This window comes from Marmota flaviventris, chromosome 1 (genome assembly GCF_047511675.1).
Source record: "Marmota flaviventris isolate mMarFla1 chromosome 1, mMarFla1.hap1, whole genome shotgun sequence".
NCBI lineage: Eukaryota > Metazoa > Chordata > Mammalia > Rodentia > Sciuridae > Marmota > Marmota flaviventris.
The window spans coordinates 215,595,673-215,619,922 of NC_092498.1; the positions used below are offsets into that span (position 1 = coordinate 215,595,673).

At 47.4% G+C, this 24,250-nt stretch overlaps 1 protein-coding gene across 1 annotated transcript in view; it reads left to right on the forward strand.

Moving 5' to 3' along the window:
* The window catches only part of Elavl1 (ELAV like RNA binding protein 1), a 39,067-nt gene extending 16,303 nt beyond the window's left edge, over positions 1-22,764 (forward strand). Inside the window, exons 3-6 of the mRNA XM_027954851.2 lie at positions 5,922-6,025; positions 12,103-12,256; positions 17,245-17,470; positions 21,236-22,764. Coding sequence (XP_027810652.1) covers positions 5,922-6,025; positions 12,103-12,256; positions 17,245-17,470; positions 21,236-21,560 — 809 coding nt within the window. The 3' untranslated portion in view covers positions 21,561-22,764. The remainder of the gene's footprint in view (positions 1-5,921; positions 6,026-12,102; positions 12,257-17,244; positions 17,471-21,235) is intronic.
* The last annotated feature ends 1,486 nt before the right edge of the window (positions 22,765-24,250 follow it).

A 24,250-nucleotide genomic window follows, 5' to 3' on the forward strand; every position in this document is an offset into this window, starting at 1 on the left:
GGAGTGGAAGTCCACCCTTCAACCTCATGGACCCAGCCTCAAGCCCTCTTGACTTCTGTCTTTTGGCCATGTACCTCTAATTGGATGAAGCCCACCCATGGCTCTCAAGACCCCTAGATGCTCCTTCTTCCCATCTTCTGTTCCCTCACCACTCTCTCAGGCTGCACTGAGGCCGTCATTTCCCAGTAATGCACACTTTTGGGCTCTCTGTATTTCCCAAACACTGTTCCCTCTGCAGGAATGCCCTCCCACACTTGGCCTGCCTGCGCACTTTTATTCCTTGATATGTTTTTGTTTATTTTATATATATATACATATATATGTTGTAATGAAGACACAATACCTTTATTTTTATTTATTTATTTTTATGTGGTGCTGAGGATTGAACCCAGTGCCTCACACATGCTAGTCAAGAGCTCTACCGCTGGGCCATAACCCCAGCCCATGTCTTTGTTTCTTACAGAAAAAATTTAAGCATGAGATAAAAAGGAAGGAAGTTTTAAGTTACTCATAATCCTTCCACTGTTACCTTTTGGGTTCATGTCCTTCCAGACTTTGTTAAGTAATTATCATGAATAACCCTGCACTTTTATAGAAGTGAGCTGGCACCCCCACAAGATATACAGTAAACTTTGCATCTGAACATTTCCTGTCACTGAGCATTGCACTATCCCATCACCACAGTGGATACAGAGTAATCTGTTTTCCATTTTTTCATATTTATAATTGTGTCCCACCAAGATAAATATCCTGGCATATATCTTTGCTCTCTGGTTATTTCCATAGAAAGCCTTTGTGGAAGTGAAACAGTGGACGGGAGATTGTTCCTTCTAAGAACTCTTGGTCCCTGTTGCCAACTTGCCCTCTCTTCTACTCAACCCTGCTGTCCCCAGAGCCCAGCAGGATTTCTCCTCTTTGCCAGCCTCTGAAGTAACAGATGACATTCGATTGTGGCACTGATTCAAATTTCTGGTGAAGTTCATCATTGTTTTCATCTATTTACTGGCTATTGGTATTTCTGCTTTTGTAACATACTCTTCTTATTCTTTGCCCATTTTCTTTCTTTTGGGGCCCTTACCTGTTTCTTACTTTTATTACCTAATTAATTCACTCTTTTCACCACCCCAAGATCCAGTTTCTGTCTCTCAGTGAAGTATTTCCTGGAGCCCCCAAACCTTTAAAAGAATGAGCTCATAGCACCTGCCATCTCACACTGCAGAGGAGGCCTCACCTCTCTTAGCTACAGATCGAGCCAAGGCTCTCAGTTCCAAGAAGCATCGAGGGAATAAAGTATTATGTCTGGCAACATAAGACAAAAGGCCAAAAATTGTCTCTTCAGTCTTAACCCTTGTCTAAAGTCAGAGAAAAATATGTTTGGAATGCAAGAACACTAGTTCAGGTTTGCCTAGGGAGGCCTGACAGGGCCATACAAATGATGCTCCATGGAGAAGCAGCCTCTTTTTCTCCAGAGTAGTGTCTCTCCACATGCTGTGTACAGTGACCCCCTACATCATCTGCAGACTTGGAAAAGTGTAAATCTGAGGCTCCACCTAGATATACCAAATCACCACTGACATCTGAGTTTTAACTTCTTGGAGATTAATGCTAATGATGAACAAGTCAGAGAACCAAAGCCCAGAACCTTACCTGAAGCCAGAATTGTGTTTCTGCAATTCTGGGAAGTGAGAGTCAGGAGAGCACAGGCTTGTGACATCTTCAGATCCTAGATGTAAGATTTATTCAGTCCTACCTGTAAGATTTATTGTCCTACCCTCCTTGTCCCCTCCTCTTTCCTTCCCTCATCTCCCTGCTTCATCTTCTCCACCGAATCGCTCATCTCAGGGGCCCTGGTTATCCCCAGCTGTGACTTAGGCAGGCCTCACCACCAAGCTTTATCTTGGGGGGCTCTGCTCATTAGTTTCCTAGCTAGGCATAGGACCTGACACCATAATAGGTGCTCAATTGCTATGTCAGCTCATTGAAGAGGATGGAGAAGAAGCAGGCCAAGGAAGCTGTATCGCATCTTACGACTAAACACTCAGGGTTGCTCCAGATTAACTGGGCTGCACGAAATAATCACACAGAGACAGAGAAATACCTTTTTCTTTGGTCCTGTGACAGCTCTCCGACCTTAGGGGTCTGTGGAAAGAGAGAAAGCCACTGGGATTCTTTATTCTTATATAGGGAACACACAAGGGGAGGTTCCATGGAACATTCTATCCCAAAAAGAGCAAAGGGGTTGGATTACAAAGGAACAGGTGAGTGTAGCTCAACCCCTCTGGGTGCTGCCTACTCCTAGGGCCACACCTTGTTTCCTGAGTGAGGGAAGAGCCCGAGTCAGGAGTCATGGCACTACTGGGCCAGACTATAGTGATCTTTCAGATCCCCATGGTGCATCAGGATTTAAAGATGCGTGCATTTGGAGGTGCCCCACAAAGCTGTGACCATCTGAGGATGAGTGATTTCCTTGGTGACATTGGCAGGCTTGGGTGCAAGCATAGTCATGAGGTTCATATGACTGAGGAGCCCAAGGAAGGACAGTCAGGAGAAGAAAACCTGGTGGTATTTTCATGCCTTAGAAGAGGTGGCATCCAAAGAGGTGAGCAGTACCCAGTGCTGCCAAGAGTTCAGGAAGACCCATAGGCTGGCACCCCAGAGGCAGCAGTGACCCACCCTGGGGAACCAGCTAGGAGGGGGGCCACCAAGTAGGTGGGAAGTGAGGAAGCAGGAATGGGGTAGGCAGGGATGAACTGTGGAAGACATAGGGACAGAGCCTGGGACACTAGTCCTTAGTGGTATCTGATTTTCCCTAGAATCCCATAGGCTACCTAAGGAACTGGCAGCAAAGGAGACAGGTGGTCCAGGGTCATGGGTGGATCAGAAAGACAAGAAGGCCCCAAAGCAGTGGTGCCTTCCAGAGTGAAGCTGAGATGCTCTGGGGTTTGTGGACAGATAGGACAAGCTCTCTGGCCTGGGCACAGTGGGACCAGCAGAGAAGGGTTAGGAGCAGGTGCTTGGGAATAAAAATCCAGTCTGGGGTTTTGGCTCAGTGGTAGAACATTTGTGTAGCATGTGTGAGGCCCTGCGTTCGATCCTAATCACCACTTAAGAAAATGAATTAACTAATTAATTAATTAAAGATACTATGTTGGTAGTCTTTGCCACAGACAATCTGCTCTCAGACTCTAGTCTGAACTGCTTGTGCTCAATGGTCCCTGGCTGCTGCAGTAGCTCCTTACTGTGACAGGACTGTGGAACTGAATCCCTCAGACCCATGAAGTTTTTGTTAGAAATGTGGGTGTAGAGGATCAGATTTTGTTCTCTACTCCCTCCCTCCCTTCTTTTATTTCTCTCCCTTCCTCTTTTCCACAAGTGTTTCAGAAGAGGTGTTCTTTTCTTTAAAAAAGAAAATGGCCTGCCCAGAATTGCAGATAATGCATGTAGCTGGCACACTGTGAAGGAGGAGAAGAAGGAGCATAAATCACAGGGTTACCTCCTAAGTGTCAGATGCACATTAAGACTTCCTTCCAGAGGATAATATGGTAGGGGCTGGGGGAGAACTTGACAGTGGAGATACCTGACAAGCCCACTGCCCCAACTAGGTGATTAAGTTCAGCATCAACAGCGATGTCATGTTGATGGCCTGTGTCTTTGGCCCAAGATAGGACATGATGAGAAGGGCACTTCACCCCGTGACTTCTTCCTCCAAGTTCATCATCCAGTCTAACCATGAGAAAAAACACCAGATAGGCCCAAAGTAGGGGTATACAAAATACTGACCAGCCCTATTGCAAACTGTCATGGTCATCAAAACTAAGGACTGTCTGAGAAACCATCACAGCCCAGAGAGTCGGAGGAGATGCAAAGACCAGATGTAGTATGGAGTCCTGGGAAGGGAAAAAACCTTAAAGGAGAATTTAAAGACAACCAGGTGTGGACTTTAGTTAATAACATACCTGTAGTGGTTTCATATATTAACTATAACAAATGTACCATTGCTAAAATGAGATGTTACTAATAGGGGAGAGTAAGTGGAGAGGATGGGGCTTTGGGAACTCTGCATGTGTTACCTTTATAATTTTTCTGTAAATCTTAAAACTATCTTAAAAAATTAAACTTTATTTGAAAAAGAAAGTAGCAAAACTGGATTAGACTAGGTGCAGTGGCAAACACCTTTAATTCCAGCAACTCGGGAGACTGAGGCAGGATGATCGCAAGATTGAGGACAGCCTCAGCAACTTGGCAAAATGGTGTCTCAAAAAGAGCTGGGGGTGCTGGGGATGTGGCTCAAGCGGTAGCGCGCTCGCCTGTACGGCCTGGGTTCGATCCTCAGCACCACATACAAACAAAGATGTTGTGTCCGCCAAAAACTAAAAAATAAATACTAAAAATTCTCTCTCTCTCTCTCTCTCTCTCAAAAAAAAAAGAGCTGGGGATGTACCTCAGTGGTAAAGCGCTGCTGGGTTCAATCCCCAGAACCCCCGTCCCCTGCCAAAAAAAAAAATTTTTTTTTAAATAAATAAATAAATAAAAACTGGGTTAGGTTCTCTGCTGGGTTTGTGGTCTTGTTATCAGCAAGGAAGGAGGCCTGGAAATGAGCACCATCCTCCCAGCTCATGCAGGCACTTGTGGTACAGTCAGCATCCACTTCATTGCTTCATTCTGCTCTGCTGACTGGAGACACAGAAGTCTCGTGACAAAGGCGTGGAGCCACACAGAGGTAGAGATCCTCAGATTCTCACAGTGGGTGAGTGCTAGGTTTGTGGTCTTGTTATCAGTGAGAGAGGTCTGGGTTCTGTTTGCAGCCAGCTTAGCAGCCGAGAGGATCTCTGCTCTACATGGCTCAGGCCTTTGTCACAGGGGGCTGCTTTGTCTGTGGAACAGAATGAAGCGGGTGCTAACTGGCATCGCAGGTCTTGGGATGAGCTGGGTGGGAGGATGTGGATTGTGCTCATCTCTGGGCCTCTCATTTCTCCTTCAGTGAAAGGGTTTGACTGGACATGCTCTGAGGCTCCTTTCTAACACCCCTGCAGCTCGTCTCTTTGGGCTTTCCTCCTGCCATTCCATGTCTTTCTTTAGTGTCCTGCTTATCATGTGTATTTCACAAAGAGAGGCTGGGATCACCCTACCTGTCACCCTAATTTTCTTCGAAGAACTCGGGTTTTTACATCCTTATGACTCCCCTAAACTTGAGCCAATGGTGGTGGTACAGTGGACCAATAGTGGCACACAGTTTTAATCCCAGCAAGTCAGGAGGCTGAGGCAGGAAGATTAGAAGTTTGAGCCGGCCTTAGCAATATTGGGGCTCTAAGTAACTTAGCAAAACCCTGTTGTGCTGTTGGGAGAAGTCCTAGAAATTAGCTGGGCCTGGGGATTCTCTCAGTTCTAGCTTCTTCTTGGGTGTTCCCTTTTCTGTCTTGTTCCTCCCACTAGGTCCAGTTGGCCTTATGTTTGGTAAGGTAAATGGAACAGGCACTAGGTGGTGCCAGAGTTCAGCAAGGCTTTCCATTTTGGGGGATGAGGTGGTAATGAATCAATGGGGACACAGACCATCATCCTTTAGGTTCTGCCCCCTAGTCTGTCCCTCTGTTGTTCTTCTTGTCCTCGCCCACCCAGGTCATCCCAGCCAGCATCCATGGAACTGTCGTCAGCATTCTACAGATACAGTCAGTAGCATGCTATTACTGTTTAAATAACTTGTTTAAAATTATAAATGTTATCTATGTTCATTGCAAAAATGTACAGGTTTGCCACCATCTGTAATCCAGGCCCCTAGATGCCACTGTTCTTAACATTTTGGTGTGTCACCTGGGTCTTGTCTTTTCTGATTTTGCCCTTGACCCCAGTTGAAAAGTCCCATTGGCTATTCTTATGACTGTCACCTGCCTGCTGGTTTATTGGTGTCCTCATGTTCTCCACAGGACACAGCTTGGGCTATGGTTTTGTGAACTACGTGACTGCCAAGGACGCGGAAAGAGCGATCAACACGCTGAATGGCCTGAGGCTTCAGTCAAAAACCATTAAGGTAAAGAGATTTGTTCACACTTCATCTGTTTCTGCACTGGCTAAGTCCTAGTTGGCCTCTCTCTCACTATCTCAGGGACTGTTAGCATGACTACTCCTCCAAGGCCTGATGCTTTCAGGAAATCTGGGGGTTCCGTCAGATGTGCACTCAGTGGTGACTGTCCCAGACTTTATATAGGTGGCTTGTGGCCTCCCTGAGCCCCACCAATAAAGTGTCCCATGAAGATAAATGCACAGGGTTGGGGATACAGCTCAGTTGGTAGAGTGCTTGCCTGGCATGCACAAGGCCCTGGCCCTGGGTTAGATCCCCAGCACCAAAAATAAAAAAGAGAGAAATGTATACCGGGTCAGTCCCCTAGCCCAGGGTGTCTCCAGGGGATGCTGGCTCACAAGCGGTTTCCTCCATAGACCTCCCACCTGTCTCTTAGGCTTACCTGGGCATCTTTTCATCCCCATGTGGCTCCCATCCTGCAAGTGTGTGGCCCACTGTGCCCTCCTGCCATGGGCTTCTGGCTTGTGGGGGCAGCAGCACAGTCCCACCCTGCCCAGCACTCCCTCCCTTCTTCATCACATCCCATCAAAACCATTTTCTGGCCAGTTTGTTTAACATTCATTGAATCCTTGTTTATTGAGCACCCACTGTCCAAGCAGTGACCAAAACAGATTCAGTGTCCTTGTAGAACCTGAGGCCAGGGGTATAAGTGCTGCAGATAGTAAACCAGAAATAGAAAAGCCACATGTGACAGTGGCAGGTATTATGGTAAGGCTTTGTTTGTGGTGGCAGGTGATGGGGGAGCCAGTTGTACTGCAGCCCTCCTGGGATAGTCAGTACTTTCTAGTCACACAGGCCAGATTCCTTTCCCTTCCTCTCCTGAACCTGCTGCCCCTGGCCATTCCCTCCATTTGGATGGTAATTCTCTCAGCCTGGAACCCTACCTCCTCTTCAACCCTGTCTGCCTTTTGGCTTCTCTGACCATGGCCCTTCCCTGTGACCTGGCTTCCTGCAGCTGCTGGCCATCCGCAGGGCTACTGCATGTCAGGGTGAGCTTTCACAAGGTGCCCCCTGGCTCACTGACCTCTTGTTCTTAAGATACACGCCTGCTGGAATCATCTCTCTTGATCTGAAGCCATTGAGAATGAGATTGACCTTTTAATCCCACTCCTTAATAAGGTGTTTTCTTCAGGTCACGTCGGGTACCAAAAGGGTCCCTCTTGAGACTTTCATTGTGACATGCTTCCTTGGCTAATCTAATCACCAGAACTACCTGGAAGTTATAAAATACAGGTACCCAGGGCTGCTGTCAGTTTCCCCAATCAGTCTGTGGGGTGGCCCTGGGAACCTTTGTGCTAGTCTACCAGGGAAGCACACTGACCTGGCTGGAGCATGCCTGTTCAGGCTGGTGGGTGGCCTTCTGTTCCTGCTCTTGAACTGTTCCACCATCTTGGTTAACTCAGTGACCAAACCCTCCTAGAGCTGCTCACTCACAACAGGCCCTGTGCCATGTGGGCGAGAAGTATGCTGTGAGCTCCCCAGGCCAAGAGCATAGCTCTTGTATTCTTGTACCCTGCACAGGCTCCCAAAGGCCCTTTCCAAAGCAGAAGCTGATGAAGGCAGCCATGTGTCCTGTGTTTGCCCCTGAGCAGAGGCTTTGGTTTTTCAAACCCAGCCCTGGGTTGTTTATCCTTGACCTAAGGTTTCCCACCTCTTAGTAATCGTCTCCCACATTGGGGAAGTGCCTTCACTCTCGTTTCTGAGGCATTAGGTCAAAGTGGAGAGCAGACCATTTTGGAGTTCTGCTTCCTCAAATGCGAAAACTCACCTGCCATGTGTGAATCTGATCCTGTTACCTCTTTGGAATTGATGTTGGCAGAAGTGGCCCTTTCTGAAGGCTGAAACCAGGAGCTCACAGAACTCCAGGAGAGCAGGCCTGGGCAGGTCTGCTTCTCCCTGCAACCCTGGCCAAGTACCCATGAAAGCCCACTCCACCATTGGTAGCCCTGCCTTTGGCCAGTGGAATCTGGTTCCCAGTAACTTCCCATCACTATCTAGTTGTTTAGAATCCAGTTCCTTGTGAACATGACAGCCCTTGGTCATTGTTTCTCTTTCTGTCACTCCTGAGACTGTACAGGCCTGGATCTTTTAGCAGTTCTCCTGATGTTCTTTGTCCTGAGAGTGTATTCCTTTATTCAGAGCAAACCTTTCCTGAAGCATGGCCATTGCCTGGTGCTGGGCAGGTACTTGGAGATCAAGAGACTTCAGATGACCTGCCCTGGCCTGCTTTTGAGAGCCCCTGGGTTAAGGACAGCTTGTCTGTACAGTATGATTAAAGCCATCACGGAGTTGTGAACTTGTTCTCTTGCAGATTATTCAGTATTAATCTGATACTAACTGTGTCCTGCACTTTTGCCACCAAGTTAGCATAGGCCCTGCAACTCAAGAGCATGGTCCCCAACGAGACTGTGCTCACTTACATGCCAAATATCCTTCTGGGTTCCCCAGGCTGCCTGCAGTTCTGATCCACAGGCTCAAATTTGGGGATTTGGGTTCCATAATTCACTAGAATGACTCTCAGAACTCACATTTCTGATTATTTTTGATTCAGATCACACAATTCAGGCATACCAAATGGAGAAATACACAGGATTGGGGGAGGGGTCCCAAACACAGTGCTTCAGAGTCCTTGCTCTGTGGAATTAGGGCATTACCCTCCCTTCACTGTCATGTGTTGACCATCTGGGAGTCCCACTGAGCTTCAGTATATAGGGTTTTTATTGGGGTCTCCTGTAGGCATGTCTAAGTTGCTGGCCACATAACTGAACTCCATCTGTAGTCCTCCTCCTCTACACCCCTGCCCTGTGGATGAACTGCTGTCATGGTTCAAAGCTTCAACCCTCTAACCATGTGCTTGGTTTCTCTGGTGACCAGCCCCATCTTGAGCCATCTCTTAGCACAAACCTTGACCAGGTCTCCTGAATAACAAGGGACTTCCAAGGGTTTTAGAAACTCCCTACCAGGAACACAGGCCAAAGACCAAATTTTTTATACAGTAAATATGACATGGGTCCATACCCACTCCAGGTCCTATGGCTTCTATGGCCCATGGCCTGTTCTTAGAGAGTGCTGAGGTACACACTGTTGCAAAGCTGAAACATCAACTTTAAAGTCAGGGCTTAAAACTATGTACTGTACGGCCAGGGTTATGGCTCAGTGGTGGAGAGCTTGCCTAACATGCATGGGGCACTGGGTTCAATCCCTGGCACCACATTAAAAAAATAAAATAAAGGTTTTGTGTCCATCTGCAACTAAAAAAGTTAAATAAGTAAATAAAGATGTATTGTGACTTTGGGCACTAAACACCAGTGTCTGGCGGCTTCCCCAGCACAGTACCAGGCAGCTGGACCTCTTATAGACAAAGCAAAGGCAGCTGCACTGAGGAGACCTTGCATCAGGAGCCAGAGCAGTGTAACGTCTGTTCCCCATGGAGTGGAGCACCAGGGGAAATGTAGACAGGTAGCATCCTCAACACCACCAGCAATTGTCATTTACCCATTTGGCAGGTGATTACTAAATGTCTGCATTTCATCTGAATCTATTCTGGGTGCTGGGGATGCATCAGTGATTGCCTATGTTTTGCCCTGTGGGATCAGTTAATTAAAATACACAGTGCGATAAATACAGTGGAGCTAACTAAATAGGGATGAGAGGGGGCTGGGTCATGAGTGGGTGCAGAGATTCATGGAAATCATGTGGTCAGGGGAATGTATGAACTTGCTAGGGCAGCTGTAACAGACCAGGCAGCTCCCAGCTCTGGAGGCTGCAGTTCAAGGTCAACGTGTCAGCAGAACTAGTTCCTTACAAATGCATTAGAGAAGGATCTGTCTGTGCACCAGCGTCTGGTGGTCACTGACAGTCCTTGGCATTCCTTGGCTGAAGCATCTCCTCACTCTGCCTTCATTGTCACCTGACATTCTATTCCCCCGGAGTGTGCCTATGCCTGAATTTTCTGTTTGTATAAGGACACCAGGGCACACCCTCCTCCTATGTGACCTCATCTTAACTATGTATATCTGCAAGTATCTTATCTCCAAATCAGTTCACGTTCTGAGACCCTGAATATGAATTGGGATATGAACTGGGATCGGGGCATGGGGACACACAATTCATCCCCTTACAAAAGATTTCCTGAGAACAGGACAGGAAGGGACCAAATTGAGGTAATAAGTGTTACCAGGAGCTTCATACAGAGGGTTCCTGGCCAAGGTTCCTTGGAGTAGCACCCAGGGAGCCCACAGGGTCCATGCACACCTGTTGGGTACCAGGTGCTCTGGTATGTCCTTGATTCTAATTTGACTCCAAACTTGGAGAGAAGAGGAAGTAGTTATCACAGTCCTTGAAGACATGTGATGTCCTAGAAGTGGCATGGAAGTTTTTTCCAACATTTGTCTCCAAAAGGGCTTTCTCCTCAGGGCTTTGTCTAAGCATGGTAATAAATAGTAACTGGCTGAGTTGTGCTTCACTGATGCCAAAGGATTACAGTTTGGGAATGCCTGTTCCCCCTGCAAGTCCATTATAAGCTAAGGAATGGTCCCAAGTATAACCCAGGCTAGACAGTCTGCAGAGGCTAGTGCCCAGCACGGGGAGGTCTAGACAGCTCCTTGCCAATTTATCCAGATATTGGGAAAGCACAGAATAGCTGGAATTCCTGGGGGTGAGGAAGGCTGCCTTTCTTCTTCAGCCATCCTGCCAAGGTATAGTGCCTTTCACTAAGACTTTTAGTAAAGTTGGAGGTAACTGGTTGGGGATGCAGTCCTCTGGCAATAGCATGAGTAGGGTGTTCTTCAGGACTGACTTGACAGTCGACCTGGACACTTGCAGCCTCTATGGAGAGGGACGCTGGGGAGGCTGTGGGCCAAGGTGAGACAGTACTGTGTGTGCAACAACCCCCAACTTAAAAAATGGAGTGGCCAGGTATGTACTGTAGGGCCTCAGAAGAACAAAGGCTGAACCAAGGTACCCTGGGCTTGGGAGCAGACAGGAAAGCTGACAGGGAATGTCCAGCATATGCAGCTCTGCCCACTCAAGGACTTCCAGCTGCCTGAGGGAACCCAGTGCCCCTTAGTATCCTTCTCTGTTGTCATCTGAGAGCTCGTCTATTCCCTGTGGTGTGGTCTCAGTGGTTCTGTGTCCCTTGGAATGTTTTTTCTCCTGCACAGATCCAAGCCTTACCCCTTCTAGAGCACATGCTCCCTGCTCTCTGCTCCCTCCTCACTCCCCCAGCCTTCTGACTTGATTGAGTGTCCTGTCCTGCCAACTGCTCCTTCTCATCAGGGGTGGCCTAGTTCCCATTCCATGCTCTTGCAGGGAGTACATTCGAAGCACAGAGCACAAGGGCAGTGTGTTTCTGTTCTAGGCTGTGGGGTCCACAGAGCCATCAGCCTTGGCCAGGGAAAGCACTGAACACTTTTTCCAGCTGTCCCTTGCCCCCCCTCAAGCACAGGAATTTAATACTGAATGCTTAAGTGCTGGACTCAGGTTCCCCCAAAACTTATGGGTCCCCTCTGGGATTCAGTAACAAGCTTGATTATTGGCAGGGGTTAATACATTTGTTTGAAGGGACTCCCAGTTCTCATGCCTGCCACCCCACAGGCTCCTTTCAGGCAGAGACCATGTCCTGTTCTCAGCACTGGTTCACTGTGTAGCACATTGAAGTGAGCATAAGGCCCTGGTGGGAGAATAGGTGACCAGGTTCGGATTACAGCCCTGCCATCCAATAGGAGGCCCTCATTCTCTCAATTTTGTGGAAAGATGAATAATGTTCACCTTATTGGGGTTGGAGAGGCCCAAGTGAGAAAACACTGCAGGGTGTCTCAGCTCACTGCCTGGCCCGTGGTAAGCTGCCAGCACATGCCACTGTGGGTGGCAAGTGTTTATAATGAGAAAGTGTCCTGTGTGCTGTTTCTTAACCCTAGATTTTATCAAGCACAGATAAGCTTAGAACCTGCACACAGATGCCCCTATCCTCAATGCCTTGACTATGTATCTGCCCTAATCCCAGGAAGTCGGTTTTTGTTTTTAAGGTGTCATATGCTCGCCCAAGCTCAGAGGTCATCAAAGATGCCAACTTGTACATCAGCGGGCTCCCAAGGACCATGACCCAGAAGGATGTGGAGGACATGTTCTCTCGGTTCGGGCGAATCATCAACTCCCGGGTCCTTGTGGATCAGACCACAGGTACGGCAGGCAGTCTGGGACAGATGACAAGGGCTTTCCTCCAGGTCGGGGCCAGATTTTCTAGGGAAGATACAGTACTGTTTGGTTTTTAGATGTCGTTAGTTATTCTCCTAACAAGGGCAGAATTGAAACGACAAAAGACAGTCACTTTGGTTTGAGGCTTTTAATAAGATGGCATTAAAAGGAGCCTCCAGCATTAGGCCAGTGTTCTATGGTGTAAACACCAAGAACTCCCGGCACCTTTTCTTAGGCACCCAAAGTCGGGCCTGTGAACGGGGTAGAAAGGCTGCTGCTCCACTGTCCACTGCATGTCCTAATGCAGGCAGATGGTGTGCAGCTGTCTCTGATGGTCCCAAGTCTCCATTTTTCATTACCCTGAGGTAACATAGTTGGCTGATTCAGTGCCCTTCCTCAGGCTCCCTGATTGGGTTACCCCACTCCAAGGAGTACATATGAAGCACAGAGTGCAAGGGCAGTGAGTTCCTCACTGGCAATCCTGGCCACCTGGTGGTCCTTGCTAGGCCATCTCATCGCAGGTCTTGGGCCTCTGAGCTGTATGTGAAGCCATCAGGCACAGATAAGCTTAGAACCTGCACACAGATGCCCATGGCTGTTCCAGCTTGACTGCCTGCCCCACTGCTTTAAAGACGGGCACCAGGATGTTCTCTGCCAGGCCCTGTGTGTGTCCTATCTGTAGGACAAGGGCTCAGGCCACTTCTGCTTTAGAATTTCTCCACTGTCTTCCCAGCAGGAATGGGGATTTGCTGACAGACCACAAAGGAAGATTCTCTGCTCACAGGGCTCAGCAAAGCCTACTGAGTCATCCATGGTTGGGTTTTACATTCTTCTTGCAAACTGTACCCACCACCCTTGGCTGTGGTGTTCCGGCACAGTGGGTGGGTGGGATACAGAAATCTCAGCTCTGAGGCAACCTCCCTTTTGAGAGACCAGCAGTGCCCCTCTGGCCCTTGCTCTTCTGAGGTGTGCCTGTGACAGTCAGTGATGGACGCTCACACACTCAGCCACATCCTTCTGAGCTTTTTGCTATGGGACTGGTCGCCTCTCCTGTCCAGAGGTGGCAGTTCTGCCTGGTGAGCTGCTGGGCTGTAATCTTGGGCTGGGGCTGTCAAAACTGAGGCTTGTTTTGGACTTTCTGTAGTGGGGCTCCCAGGTGCAGGGCACTGGTATGTCATGGGGGCTCTGGGTGCAATCTGAAGTCTGGCGTAAACACTCTGTGCTGGAGTAATTTGAGGTCCCTCACATGTCCCCTTCATTCTGCCCTTGCCTTGGAGTAAGTGGGGACAGCTGTTTACTTGGTGGGATCCCTTCCTTGTTACAAAAGACTTTCCTGAGGTCCCTGAAGTCCCCTTTACTTAACATTCAAGTGTCAGTTAACATGATTTAGTTAGCTGGTCAGTGTGCACAGGGTTAGTCCCATCCCACCACACCCCACATCATAGCATCTAAGTAGGATGACCAGTTAGCACACAGGATACTCTGTTGTGGCCTGTCGTTGTCTAGCCATGGTTCAGTACTGCTTCTTTTAATGAAGCAGATTCTCTCAAGTAAAACACTTTACCACTGGGAATATACTCCCAACCACCTGGCTTTCCCAGAGGCTCCCCTCAACATCTTGAGCACACACATACCCAGCATGCCGGAAATGGTCACTGCAGATAGCTTCCTCATCTGTACCTCTTCCCCCTCTGCAAGGAAATATCTCTCAGGGTATCCATAGCACCTTAGTATTGTCCCCCATAGTTGGCCATGGTCCTCAAGGTGGCACACAAGGACCCTTGCTCTCTCCCTTGGGCTTTTTTTTGTCAGTCTCAGCCAGTTCTGCAAAGGGAACTGATGCTTCCACCCACACTTCTGCCAAGCAACGAAGTATCCCAGGAATCTCCCTCTTCATAGCCTTTTGCCTAGGGCTGTGAACCTCAAGGAGGCTGCTGCTCAGTGCTATCTGCATTGGGGACAGAGCCTGCTCTTGCTGGGTCCTTGTAAGGCCCAAGGGGGAAGGGAGAGGAGGTGTAGCAGGTGGGTTTGTGTTGAGCTCACTTTCAGATGACATGCTTTCAAAGAAAGAAACTGGGACATTCTCTTAAGCATCTTCACATTCTAATTGGGCACAGTGACCCACACCTGTAGTCCCAGTGGCTCAGGAGGCTGAAGCAGGAGGATCTCAAGTTCAAGGCAACTTAGCAAGGCCTTAAGCAACTTAGTGAGACCCTGTCTCAAAATAAAAAGGGCTGGGATATGGCTCAGTGGTTAAGTGCCTCTGGGTTCAATGTCTTATACCAAAAGAAAAAAAAGAATCTTCACATCCTGAGCCAATAGAAATTAATTTTTATTTTTTCTTTGCTTCTTTATCTAAAATTAATTGTGAACTTCAGTAGTTCACTCATCTAAGATTGTGCCATTTCTTGGTCTCTACTCTTAATCCTAAAAACACAAGAAAAAATAAAAATGCAGAGCCATCTTCAAAATCTGCCCTTGCTGTGTGCAGTGATACACGCCTATAACCCCCAGCTGCTTGGAAGGCTGCATCAGGACCATTGTCATTTGAGGCCAGCATGGGCAGTTTAGCCACACCCTGTCTCAAAGAAAGGGTTGGGGGTATAGCTCAGTGGTCAAGCACTCTGGGTTCAACCCCCAGAGCTGGGGGGAAAAAAAAAAGTATACCTTCATCAAATAATTTAATGAATTTCTGTCTTCCTATATGAAATACTATTCTCTTTTTCAGGTTTTCTTTGTTTGATCTGGGCAGTTTTCATTCGAAAGCCATTGTACAAAACCTGAGGGCAAGCCGGGTGTGGTGGTGCATGCCTGTAATCCCAGCGGCTCGGGAGGCTGAGGCAGGAGGATTGCGAGTTCAAAGCCAGCCTTAGCAACATCGAGGCACAAAGCAACTCAGTGAGACCCTGTCTCTAAAATACAAAGTAGGGCTGGGGATGTGGCTCAGTGGTTGAGTGCCCCTGAGTTCAATCCCCAGTACCAAAAATAAATAGGTAGGTAGGTAGATAGATAGATAGATACCTGAAGGCAGCTCTGTTTAAGAACTAGCCAGCTACAGCTTTCAATCATATTTGCCTAAATTTATGTTTAGGTTTATGCCTAGATTTATGTTTAGGTTTCCAGGACTGAATAAGCTGTCATTCATGCTGCATAAGGGTAAATAAAAACAGTGCCTGCCAAGTGTGTTGTTTTCAGGGATTCCTTCTAACCTGAAGTTTGAAAATGAGCTCAGGACCTAGAAGTTTTCTGGCATGAGGGCATATTGCCAGGTCTGACCTTACTAAGACAGTGAGTACCTCTGGGTAGGTGGATTTTTTGTGCGGATTTAAACAGTTATGGTGCCAAGCCAGGCACAGCTTTAAGACAACACTGCAGAGGAGTGATGGCCCAGAATCAGGGGAGAGTCCCATTTAGAGAGTTGAGGTGTAGGCTCTAGGACTTAGCTTGGGGTATCCATGGTACCTTACAGTTGTAAAGAAAGAGTCCTTGGCCTGTGAGTCCCTGTCAATGTGCTTACATGGGGCGCTCAGTGTCGCGATTGTGAGGGCAATCAGGCCTTCCTGGGTCCCACAAGATGGGTGCCAAAAAGTAGGGAGCAAACTTGGGGTGGGTTGGTGGTATGCCTGTTCAGCAGAACACCTAAGACTCCAGGCTGTCCTACTCTGGTCATTGTCATTCACTGTGTGCTGAAAGGAAGAAACCCCATCTTAACCTTTGGTGGTCTTAGGAATAAGGGTGCTTAGCTAAGTTGGGGGCAGCCCCTCCCACTAGACCATGCCCATGATTTCAGTCCAGAGATGTCACTTAGGCCCTGTAGCCGTCACTTCCCACACTGTGGTCTTCCCCTTGACCTCATCATTCTTCTCCCCAGAAGGAGCCGATGGACTGCTGGCTGCTCCTTTCAGTGTATCCAGCCTCAATCCATTCCTCAAATTCTTTAAGGGATGGGGTATACTTGTTTTCTCCTTCCCAGGACCGTGGAGTATGGATGGGCAGTGGGGTAAAGGATGCCTAAGCTCTCTCCACCCAGTTGGCTCGGCATCTCAAACCCCATCCAGGCTGACCAGATAGATGCTACTTTCAGCAGGCTTCAGGTCTCAGGCTTTTTGGCTGAGGGACTGGGTTCCAGCCTGGGGCCTTCCTTCAGGTAGCTGTACACCCTTCCCACTCGGGAATGGGACCAGAGGGAGCTCCAGCAGTGACTGATCCACCCAGTGAGTGGGTGGGCTCTGCTCTGTTGTACATGCATGGGCAGTATTCTGGCAAGAGGACAAGTGGCCTCATCTGTTTCTTAGGACAGATGGGAGTCATTGGAGAACCCATAGTCTCAAAGAAGAGTTTGCAAGGGGTAAGATGATAGGGAAGAAAGAGCTGGGGAGAGAGTTGGTTCCACCCCATGCCTTCCTGGGGTGAAGGAGAAGGTGTGCAGACTGAACCAGGCACCAAGCAACTGATGGGGCCTTCAGGGCAAGTTGGGAAGAAACATACCCACACATACCCTCCGCTCCTTGCTCACAGCACACCCATGGGACAGAGACCCAGAGCCAGGGAGGAGTTCTCATACCTGGTCCCTGCTGCCACACCTGGCTACCCACCCTTCCTCACATGTCTGTGAACCCACATTGGTGAGCAGGTGGCAGCTCAGTAGTGACAGTGGATGTCATCTCTCTCCTGATGTTGCTTTCTTTTAAAAAGTAGGTTCGGGTGTCTGGGATATCTGTCACCAAAATATCTTTTGGCACTGAGTCTATGGAGTCCTTACTTCAATTTGGAAGTCTGAAACCTTTTGTTGGTCATTGTTTGTTTTCTTTAATCCATTTATTTGCTTTTCTGTTTAGGTTTAATTTTTGTTTATTTCATTAACCAGACATCCAGTTTAAACCATAGTAGACTGACTTGACTTTTGCTTTTCAGTTTTAAAAGTCCTTGCGTTTTTTTCCCCCTAACTCCATTTTTGTTGGTTTGTTAAAAAGGTTTGTCCAGAGGGGTTGCTTTTATCCGGTTTGACAAACGGTCGGAAGCAGAAGAGGCAATTACCAGTTTCAATGGTCATAAACCCCCAGGTTCCTCCGAGCCCATCACAGTGAAGTTTGCAGCCAATCCCAACCAGAACAAAAACGTGGCGCTCCTCTCGCAGCTGTACCACTCGCCTGCGAGGCGGTTCGGAGGCCCCGTGCATCACCAGGCGCAGAGGTTCAGGTGGGTCTGGAGGTTGGCATTCTGGCTCTCTATTCTGGGCCAGCCACACTGTTTCAAGCTGCACATAGCCCTGCTGGGTGGGTGACCATACAAGCTGGGCGATGCTGGAATGGAATGCTAGAGCTGATCTTAGTAGACAGTTGCACCTCAGGATCATTTTCCAGCTCTGCCCCTATCTTCATCAAAAATGTGACTATATAGCTGGGTATGGTGGCACACACCTATAATCCCAGCTGCTTAGAAGGCTGAGGCAGAAGGATCTCAAGTTCAAAGCCAGCCTGGATAGCTTAGTGAGACCCTGTCTCAAAATGAAAAAGGCTGGAGTCTAGCTTATGGTAAAGTGCCTCTGGGTTAAATCACTACCACTGCCCCCCACCAAAAGCAGTATCTGTACAAAATCCATTAAGCCATTTACAATCGCCCTGTGGTATCCATAAGGAATTGGTTCTAGGGCAAATACCAAAATCCAAGATGCTTACTATATAAATGGTGTACATCTTCCTATATACTTTAAATCATCTTCAGATGACTTGTGATGCTTGATATGATATAAAGGTATTTAAATAGTTGTTATCTGTACTGTATTGTTTAGGGAACCTAGAACAAGAGAAAAGTCTATGTGATCAGTACAGATCAGTTCTTACTTGATCTGACATTTTCAGTCTACAGTTGGTTGCATCTGTGAATACAGAGGGCTGACCATACTTCCTTTGGGGTGTTGTCTTTTGCTGGAATTAAAAGGATGGCACCAGCCCTGGGGAGGACAAGTGGCTAGTGTTCCAATGCAGTTTCTAGTAACACGTGAGTGGAGCCATGAGCTTAAAAAGATCCTTCCCTGTCTGTGTGAGAAAAAAATGCCCCTGGAGGTGTTTTTAAATGAGAGCTATTCTTGGTTCAGAGATAGTTTTGGGTCTTGTTTTGTTTTGCTGTGCTGGGGATAGAACCCAGGGCCTTGAGCTTACTGGGCTATACCACTGAGCCACACCTCCAGCCCCACCCAGAGTTTTAAAACAGGTTTTAGATGTTCACTCAGTGGCCCTAAGACAAAATTTCTGACGTATTAGAGAGCCCAATTTAAAGCTGCCACTTTATTTTAATTATTTATTTATTGTCAGAAAGTCAAGAAGTGGCACAGGGCTTCTCTTGGGAGTGGTAGTTTTTCTTGGTGGTTTTACAGATTTCTCACTATTGTGGCAGGCAGTCAGGTTGAGTAGACTCTGCTCATTTGCACACATGCCACCTTGTGAGGTGTCATTTTGACAGTGGAGTTACAGCATTCCCAGCCTGGCTCCATCTGAAACTGGTCTGTCTCAGCCTCCTGGTTCACAGACAGGACTGGGGAAGCATCTTTGGACAGAAGCTAGATTTTAAAATCCGACTTTGGCAATCCAATAGCATAAGCAGCGATGCTCCTAAAAATGTGGAATGTGTGGCCAGTAGTGTGCAGGAGTTCTGCAGCATCTGGAGGACTAGAGGAGGCTGGAGGAGGAGAAGGGGACTTGGGTCAGTTAGAAGAATTGGAAAAGAGAGGAAACCAGGAGACAGCGTCACTGGTCTAGCAGGAAAGTGATGGAATAGCCAGAGAGACGTGATGGCTAGAGACAGGAAGAAGGAACACGGGAGAGTCAGGAGAGAAGGAGAAAGAACGCCACCACCAGAAGGACGACTGAGGAAAGGGAGGAAGAGAAACCCAGAACAGCAGGGAACTGGAGTTAGGTCCTGGAGCATCCAGAAAAGCCCCAAGATCAAGTAAGGATCAGTTCCCCTCCTGTTCCCTTAGAGACAAGATTGAGGCGGAAAGGCATTCATGCCTGTTAGGGTCAAAGAAACCAGTTCCCATCAGCAGGAGAAAGACAGCCAACAAAGATAATGATTGAGTCATTTGAATTAAAGATGGTAAAGTAGAACCTCAGATTATTTTCAGTGTATAGTGGTCCCTCAGTATTTGTGGGGAGTTGGTTCCAGGGCAACCCTCAGATGCGGAAATCTTAGATGCTGAATTTCCTTATATAAAACGAGTACTTGCGGGGCCAGGGTTGAGGCTCAGTGGTAGAGCGCTTGCCTAGCATGCGTAAGGCACTGGGTTTGATACCTGGCACCATATAAAAATAGAGACAAATAAAATAAAGGTATTATGTCCATATACAACTAAAAACATTTTTTTAAAAATGAGTATTTGTGTAGAACCTGTGTACATCCTCCTGTACTTCACATCATCTCTAGATGACTTAGAACACCTGATAGGATGTAAATGCTACATAAATAGTTGTACAGTATGGTTAGGGAATGATGTGTAGGAAGGTCTGGACAAGTGCAGGACAGATGCCATTGTTTCCATCTACCTGTCTTCTTCACTGGGACGTTGGTTGGACCCCAGTTGGAAAACCCATGGATAGGGAGGGCTGACAATAATAATTGTATGAAAATGCAGGGGACATGAGTGACTCAGGACTGTAAAGTTGGCACCTCTTTCCAGTTCTCATTGAAAACCTGCTTGGCTTAGTGTCCCACAGATACCTGGGTGCCTTTCCTGACCTTGTGTCCGTCACACTGTAGTGTCACTGTGGTCGCAGACAGCCTCAGGACCACCAGAGGGCCATCAGGGACATTTATCCAATTCAGACATTCTGGTGTGGGCTGTTTAACTTATTTTCTTTCTTTGCTATATTGAAAATAACCCTTGGGCTTGTGAGCTACATCTCAGGGGCCAGTCTCTTTTCTTTTGTGTCTGTCAGAAGAGTGACTGTTACCTAGTAGCTCCTGAAGCATTCTGCCCATCCCCCAGTGGGACCTGCAGGGAGCAAGCTTGAGCTGCAGGGGCCCATGCTGGAAGCCCAGTATTATTTTGGAGCAGGCCAGACTTTTCCAGTTGCACTGTCTGCTTCACAGCTACAGTACTGTATTGGCCCTAAGTTTGTCACTTTTCAAATTTAAGATGAGAGGGCAGCACAGCTACACTGACAGTTTTATTATTTATCTTAATTCTTACTACAGTGTCCATGGTTTTCAAGATTGTTGTTTATGTAAATAAAAGTGTTGCTGTGGAAGGGGTTCCATGTATTGGTCAAGTAGGTGACCTGTGGTTTCTGGGGTTACCTACTTGACCCTTGAGTTCACAGCCTGGAGTTGTGTGTGGAAGTTCTTATGTCCTACAAGTGGCCCCTCACAGGGTTGTGCTCTAACCAAAGACCTCTGGGCCATCCCCCTTGGGAGAGCAGTGTCATGGTGAGGGGTGTGTACAAAGATGGAAAATGAAAACTCCTCAGCCTCACGTGTACACATATGCAGGTAACATGAAGACATCCCCCAGGGGGATGGGCAATGTTAAGCATCTACAGGGGGCTTTCGCTTTCATAGGAGGATGTGGAAGAGGTGCCCATCATTTAAAATTCAGGAATAGCTAAACAGGCCCCCACACACATACACACCTGGGAAGGAGTGGAAGGCACTGTCGCTAGATGTCACTGACGGGGCTATGCAGTTGAGGCCCTGCAGAGTAGAGATCCCACCCTTCCACTGCTGTACTGAATTCCTCTTGGTTTGATTTTTTTTTTTTTTTTTAAGAAAAATCATTTTTGACACACAGTACCTACCCCATCCTTGAGCAGCTCAAGCTTGGGGGAACCCAGCTACATAGAACAGGAAGGGGCCTAGTGCTCGAGAGTGCCTGAGCTGTCCGTCCCCATCCTGGCCGCCCCCACCCTCCTGCGTTCCCTGCTGGCCTGCATTGACCTTGACCTGAACGTTGTGCTCTCTGTTTGCTAGGTTCTCCCCTATGGGTGTAGATCACATGAGTGGGCTTTCTGGTGTCAATGTCCCAGGAAACGCTTCTTCAGGCTGGTGCATCTTCATCTACAACCTTGGGCAAGACGCTGATGAGGGGATCCTCTGGCAGATGTTTGGCCCCTTTGGTGCAGTCACCAATGTGAAAGTGATTCGCGATTTCAACACCAACAAGTGCAAAGGGTTTGGTTTTGTGACCATGACAAACTATGAAGAAGCTGCAATGGCCATAGCAAGTCTGAATGGCTACCGCCTGGGGGACAAAATCTTACAGGTTTCCTTCAAAACCAACAAGTCCCACAAATAACTCGCTCATGCTTTTTTTGTACGGAATAGATAATTAAGAGTGAAGAAGTTGAAACTTTTTTGTTAGTGTACAACTCATTTTGCGCCAATTTTCACCAAGTGTTTGTCTTAGTCTAAATGAGAAGTGAAAAGGTTTTTATACTCTGGGATGCAACCGACATGTTCAAATGTTTGAAATCCCACAATGTTAGACCAATTTTAAGTTTCTTAAGTTATTTCCTTTAAAATATATATTAAACAGAAACCTAAGTAGACTGCGTTGACTAACCAGTCCCTCTGGATGGTGGTGAAACTGAAGCATGCTTTACTTCTAAGACTGTCTAACACTCGTTTCATTTGATGTCTCCACAAACTGGATTAAAAAACATGATCTTTTAGTTTTAGTTTTTAATCTAAAGATGTTAGACAGATGCCGAGTGTGCGTTTTCTCAACCGCTTCAACATTTTAAGCAATGTATGCTTTGGTTGACAGGAAATGGCTTTCCCAAGCGGGTCCCTCTGCCACCTCCTGCTCACTCAGTCTTGGGCTCTGCCAAGTGGTCCTGGGAGTGGCAGCGGGCCAGTCCGACGTGGGCCACCACCAGGGAGGGGAGGGTCCCACACGTCAGGCCAGGCTGGGCCCTCCAGAGAAGGACACAAAGGTGTTTCATAAGCCCAGGCACCAATGGGAATGGACCAAAGAGTTTCAGGGAAACTCCAGTATATTCCAGAGTCAGACCTGAGCTCCAGGCACGCCTGAAAATGTGTCGCTGCTCTGACATCCCGAATTTCTGTCCACACATTGCATGCACAGTGCCCCACACATCAGATACTATTGTTCACAATGATTTCTCCAGTTTCCAAGAGCATTTAACATAGCTTGACTACATAAGATAGCTCTATTTTTTAATAACACATAAACATTTGAGCATTGTATTTCTCGCATCCCTCCTTGTGAGTGCTAGATTTTTTTTCTATCTTAGTCAAATTTTGTTTTGGAATTTTGCTTTCGTATGGACACTCAGCAGAAAAGTACTTCTTGCCAGTTATCTATTAACAAAAACCTTTGATTTGTAGTTTTAAAGATTAACCCTCAAAATTCTCTTCATAACTGCCTTGACATTTTGGGTTGTTCTGTTCTGTTAATTTTCTTTTGCTTTTTTGTGTTTTTTGTTTGTTTTTACTTTTGCATTTAAGACCATTAAATTTGATTTTGTTTTGCTCGAGTTTTGTTTTGTTTTTTGTTTTACCTTTTCTTTCTTTTTGGCTAGGGAAGGCACAGACAGCCCAGCATTCAGGGAGGAGTCATAAGACCTTAAGAAACAAACACTTGCCTCAAAGAAAAAGAATTTCTGGATCCAAGACTCAGGAACGAGTAGCCCACTGATTGGTGGTTCTTAATCCGGAAGCTAGTAGGAAGGGTTGAGAGAAGGCCCGTGGAGTAAACAGGGCCCGATCCCCGAAGCTCCTCAGGAATGTGATCTGATTTTATATAAGTAACTAATGTGTGGAGAGAATCAAAACCAGGATAACCCAGTATCAGCAACTTTTAACCTTGACATGAGTCTGAAGCATGTAATGACAGGCTGTTTTTTAGTTCTTCAATGTCATGGAATGACAGCATTATTTATCTATTTATTTATTTAGCTAGCTAGCTACTTACTTATTTTCTTATTTATTTAAGTGGAAAGCTGAGTGACAGGCATAGCCATCTCCAGAGCAGTCAGCATTTCCAGAAGCCCTTGGACCCTTTGAGGCTGCGTGTCCCCCACCCTCTTTCCTTGATCCCTCACAGAGGGGCTATGTGCATTGTCCTCACAAATCCAAGAGGTTGCTCTGCACCAGGCCTTGTCTCATAAAAGTGGGCCAGTGCAGTGCGTGACCCCCTCTCCTCCCCAGATACTTCCCTCCTTGCTCCAAGCCAGCCCTTGGGCCTCCTCCTGGAACCCAGAATCAAGGCCCATTTGCCCAGATTCCACACAAAGAGGGTCCCTGCTCTGCTGCCCCAGAGCACTCCTCCCCATGGGACCAGAATGTTTTCCTGGAAAAATGGGCCTTTCAGGTTCCTCAGGCCAACATCCCGTGAGGGAAGGTGGGATTCCTGATCCCAGAACCTCACCTGCAGGCCCCTCACTCCCGCACATTCCTGCCAACCTTAACTAGTGTCCCACCCCTGGAGAGAATTCTGTCTTAAGCTTAAACTGTGAAGAGCGTGGTGAGCTAGCAGCTAGCGCCTCCACCGCTTTCCTTCCCGCCCTCGCCCTCCTGCTTGGACCATAGCGGGACACATGAGAGGGAACCGTGGAGCACATGAGCCTTTGGGAATCACCTAGAATTTCTCAGTAGGGTGAAATCCTCATTTCTTCACTGTTTGAACAGTCTTCTAGATTAAAAAAAAAAAAAAAAAAAAAACTCAAGGCATTTCTCTGGGAGTTTTAACGTGCCAGTGTGTGGAAGGAGTCAGCTTTTGAAATGGCACTTCTGAAAAGCAACTTTCACTCCCACCGAGGTACTAGATGCTGGCCCTGGGCTCTGAGAGTTCTTTGAGTCTTATCTAGGCCCATTTTCAAAGGGAAAATCCCTCTTTTTTAAAAGTCACAACCCAGGAGCTGGGCTATAGCTCAGTGGTAGAGCTCTCTCCTGGCATATGTGAGGCCCCAAGTTCCATCCCCAGTCCCCCTGCCATAAAAGAAAAAGTTCCAACACAAAACA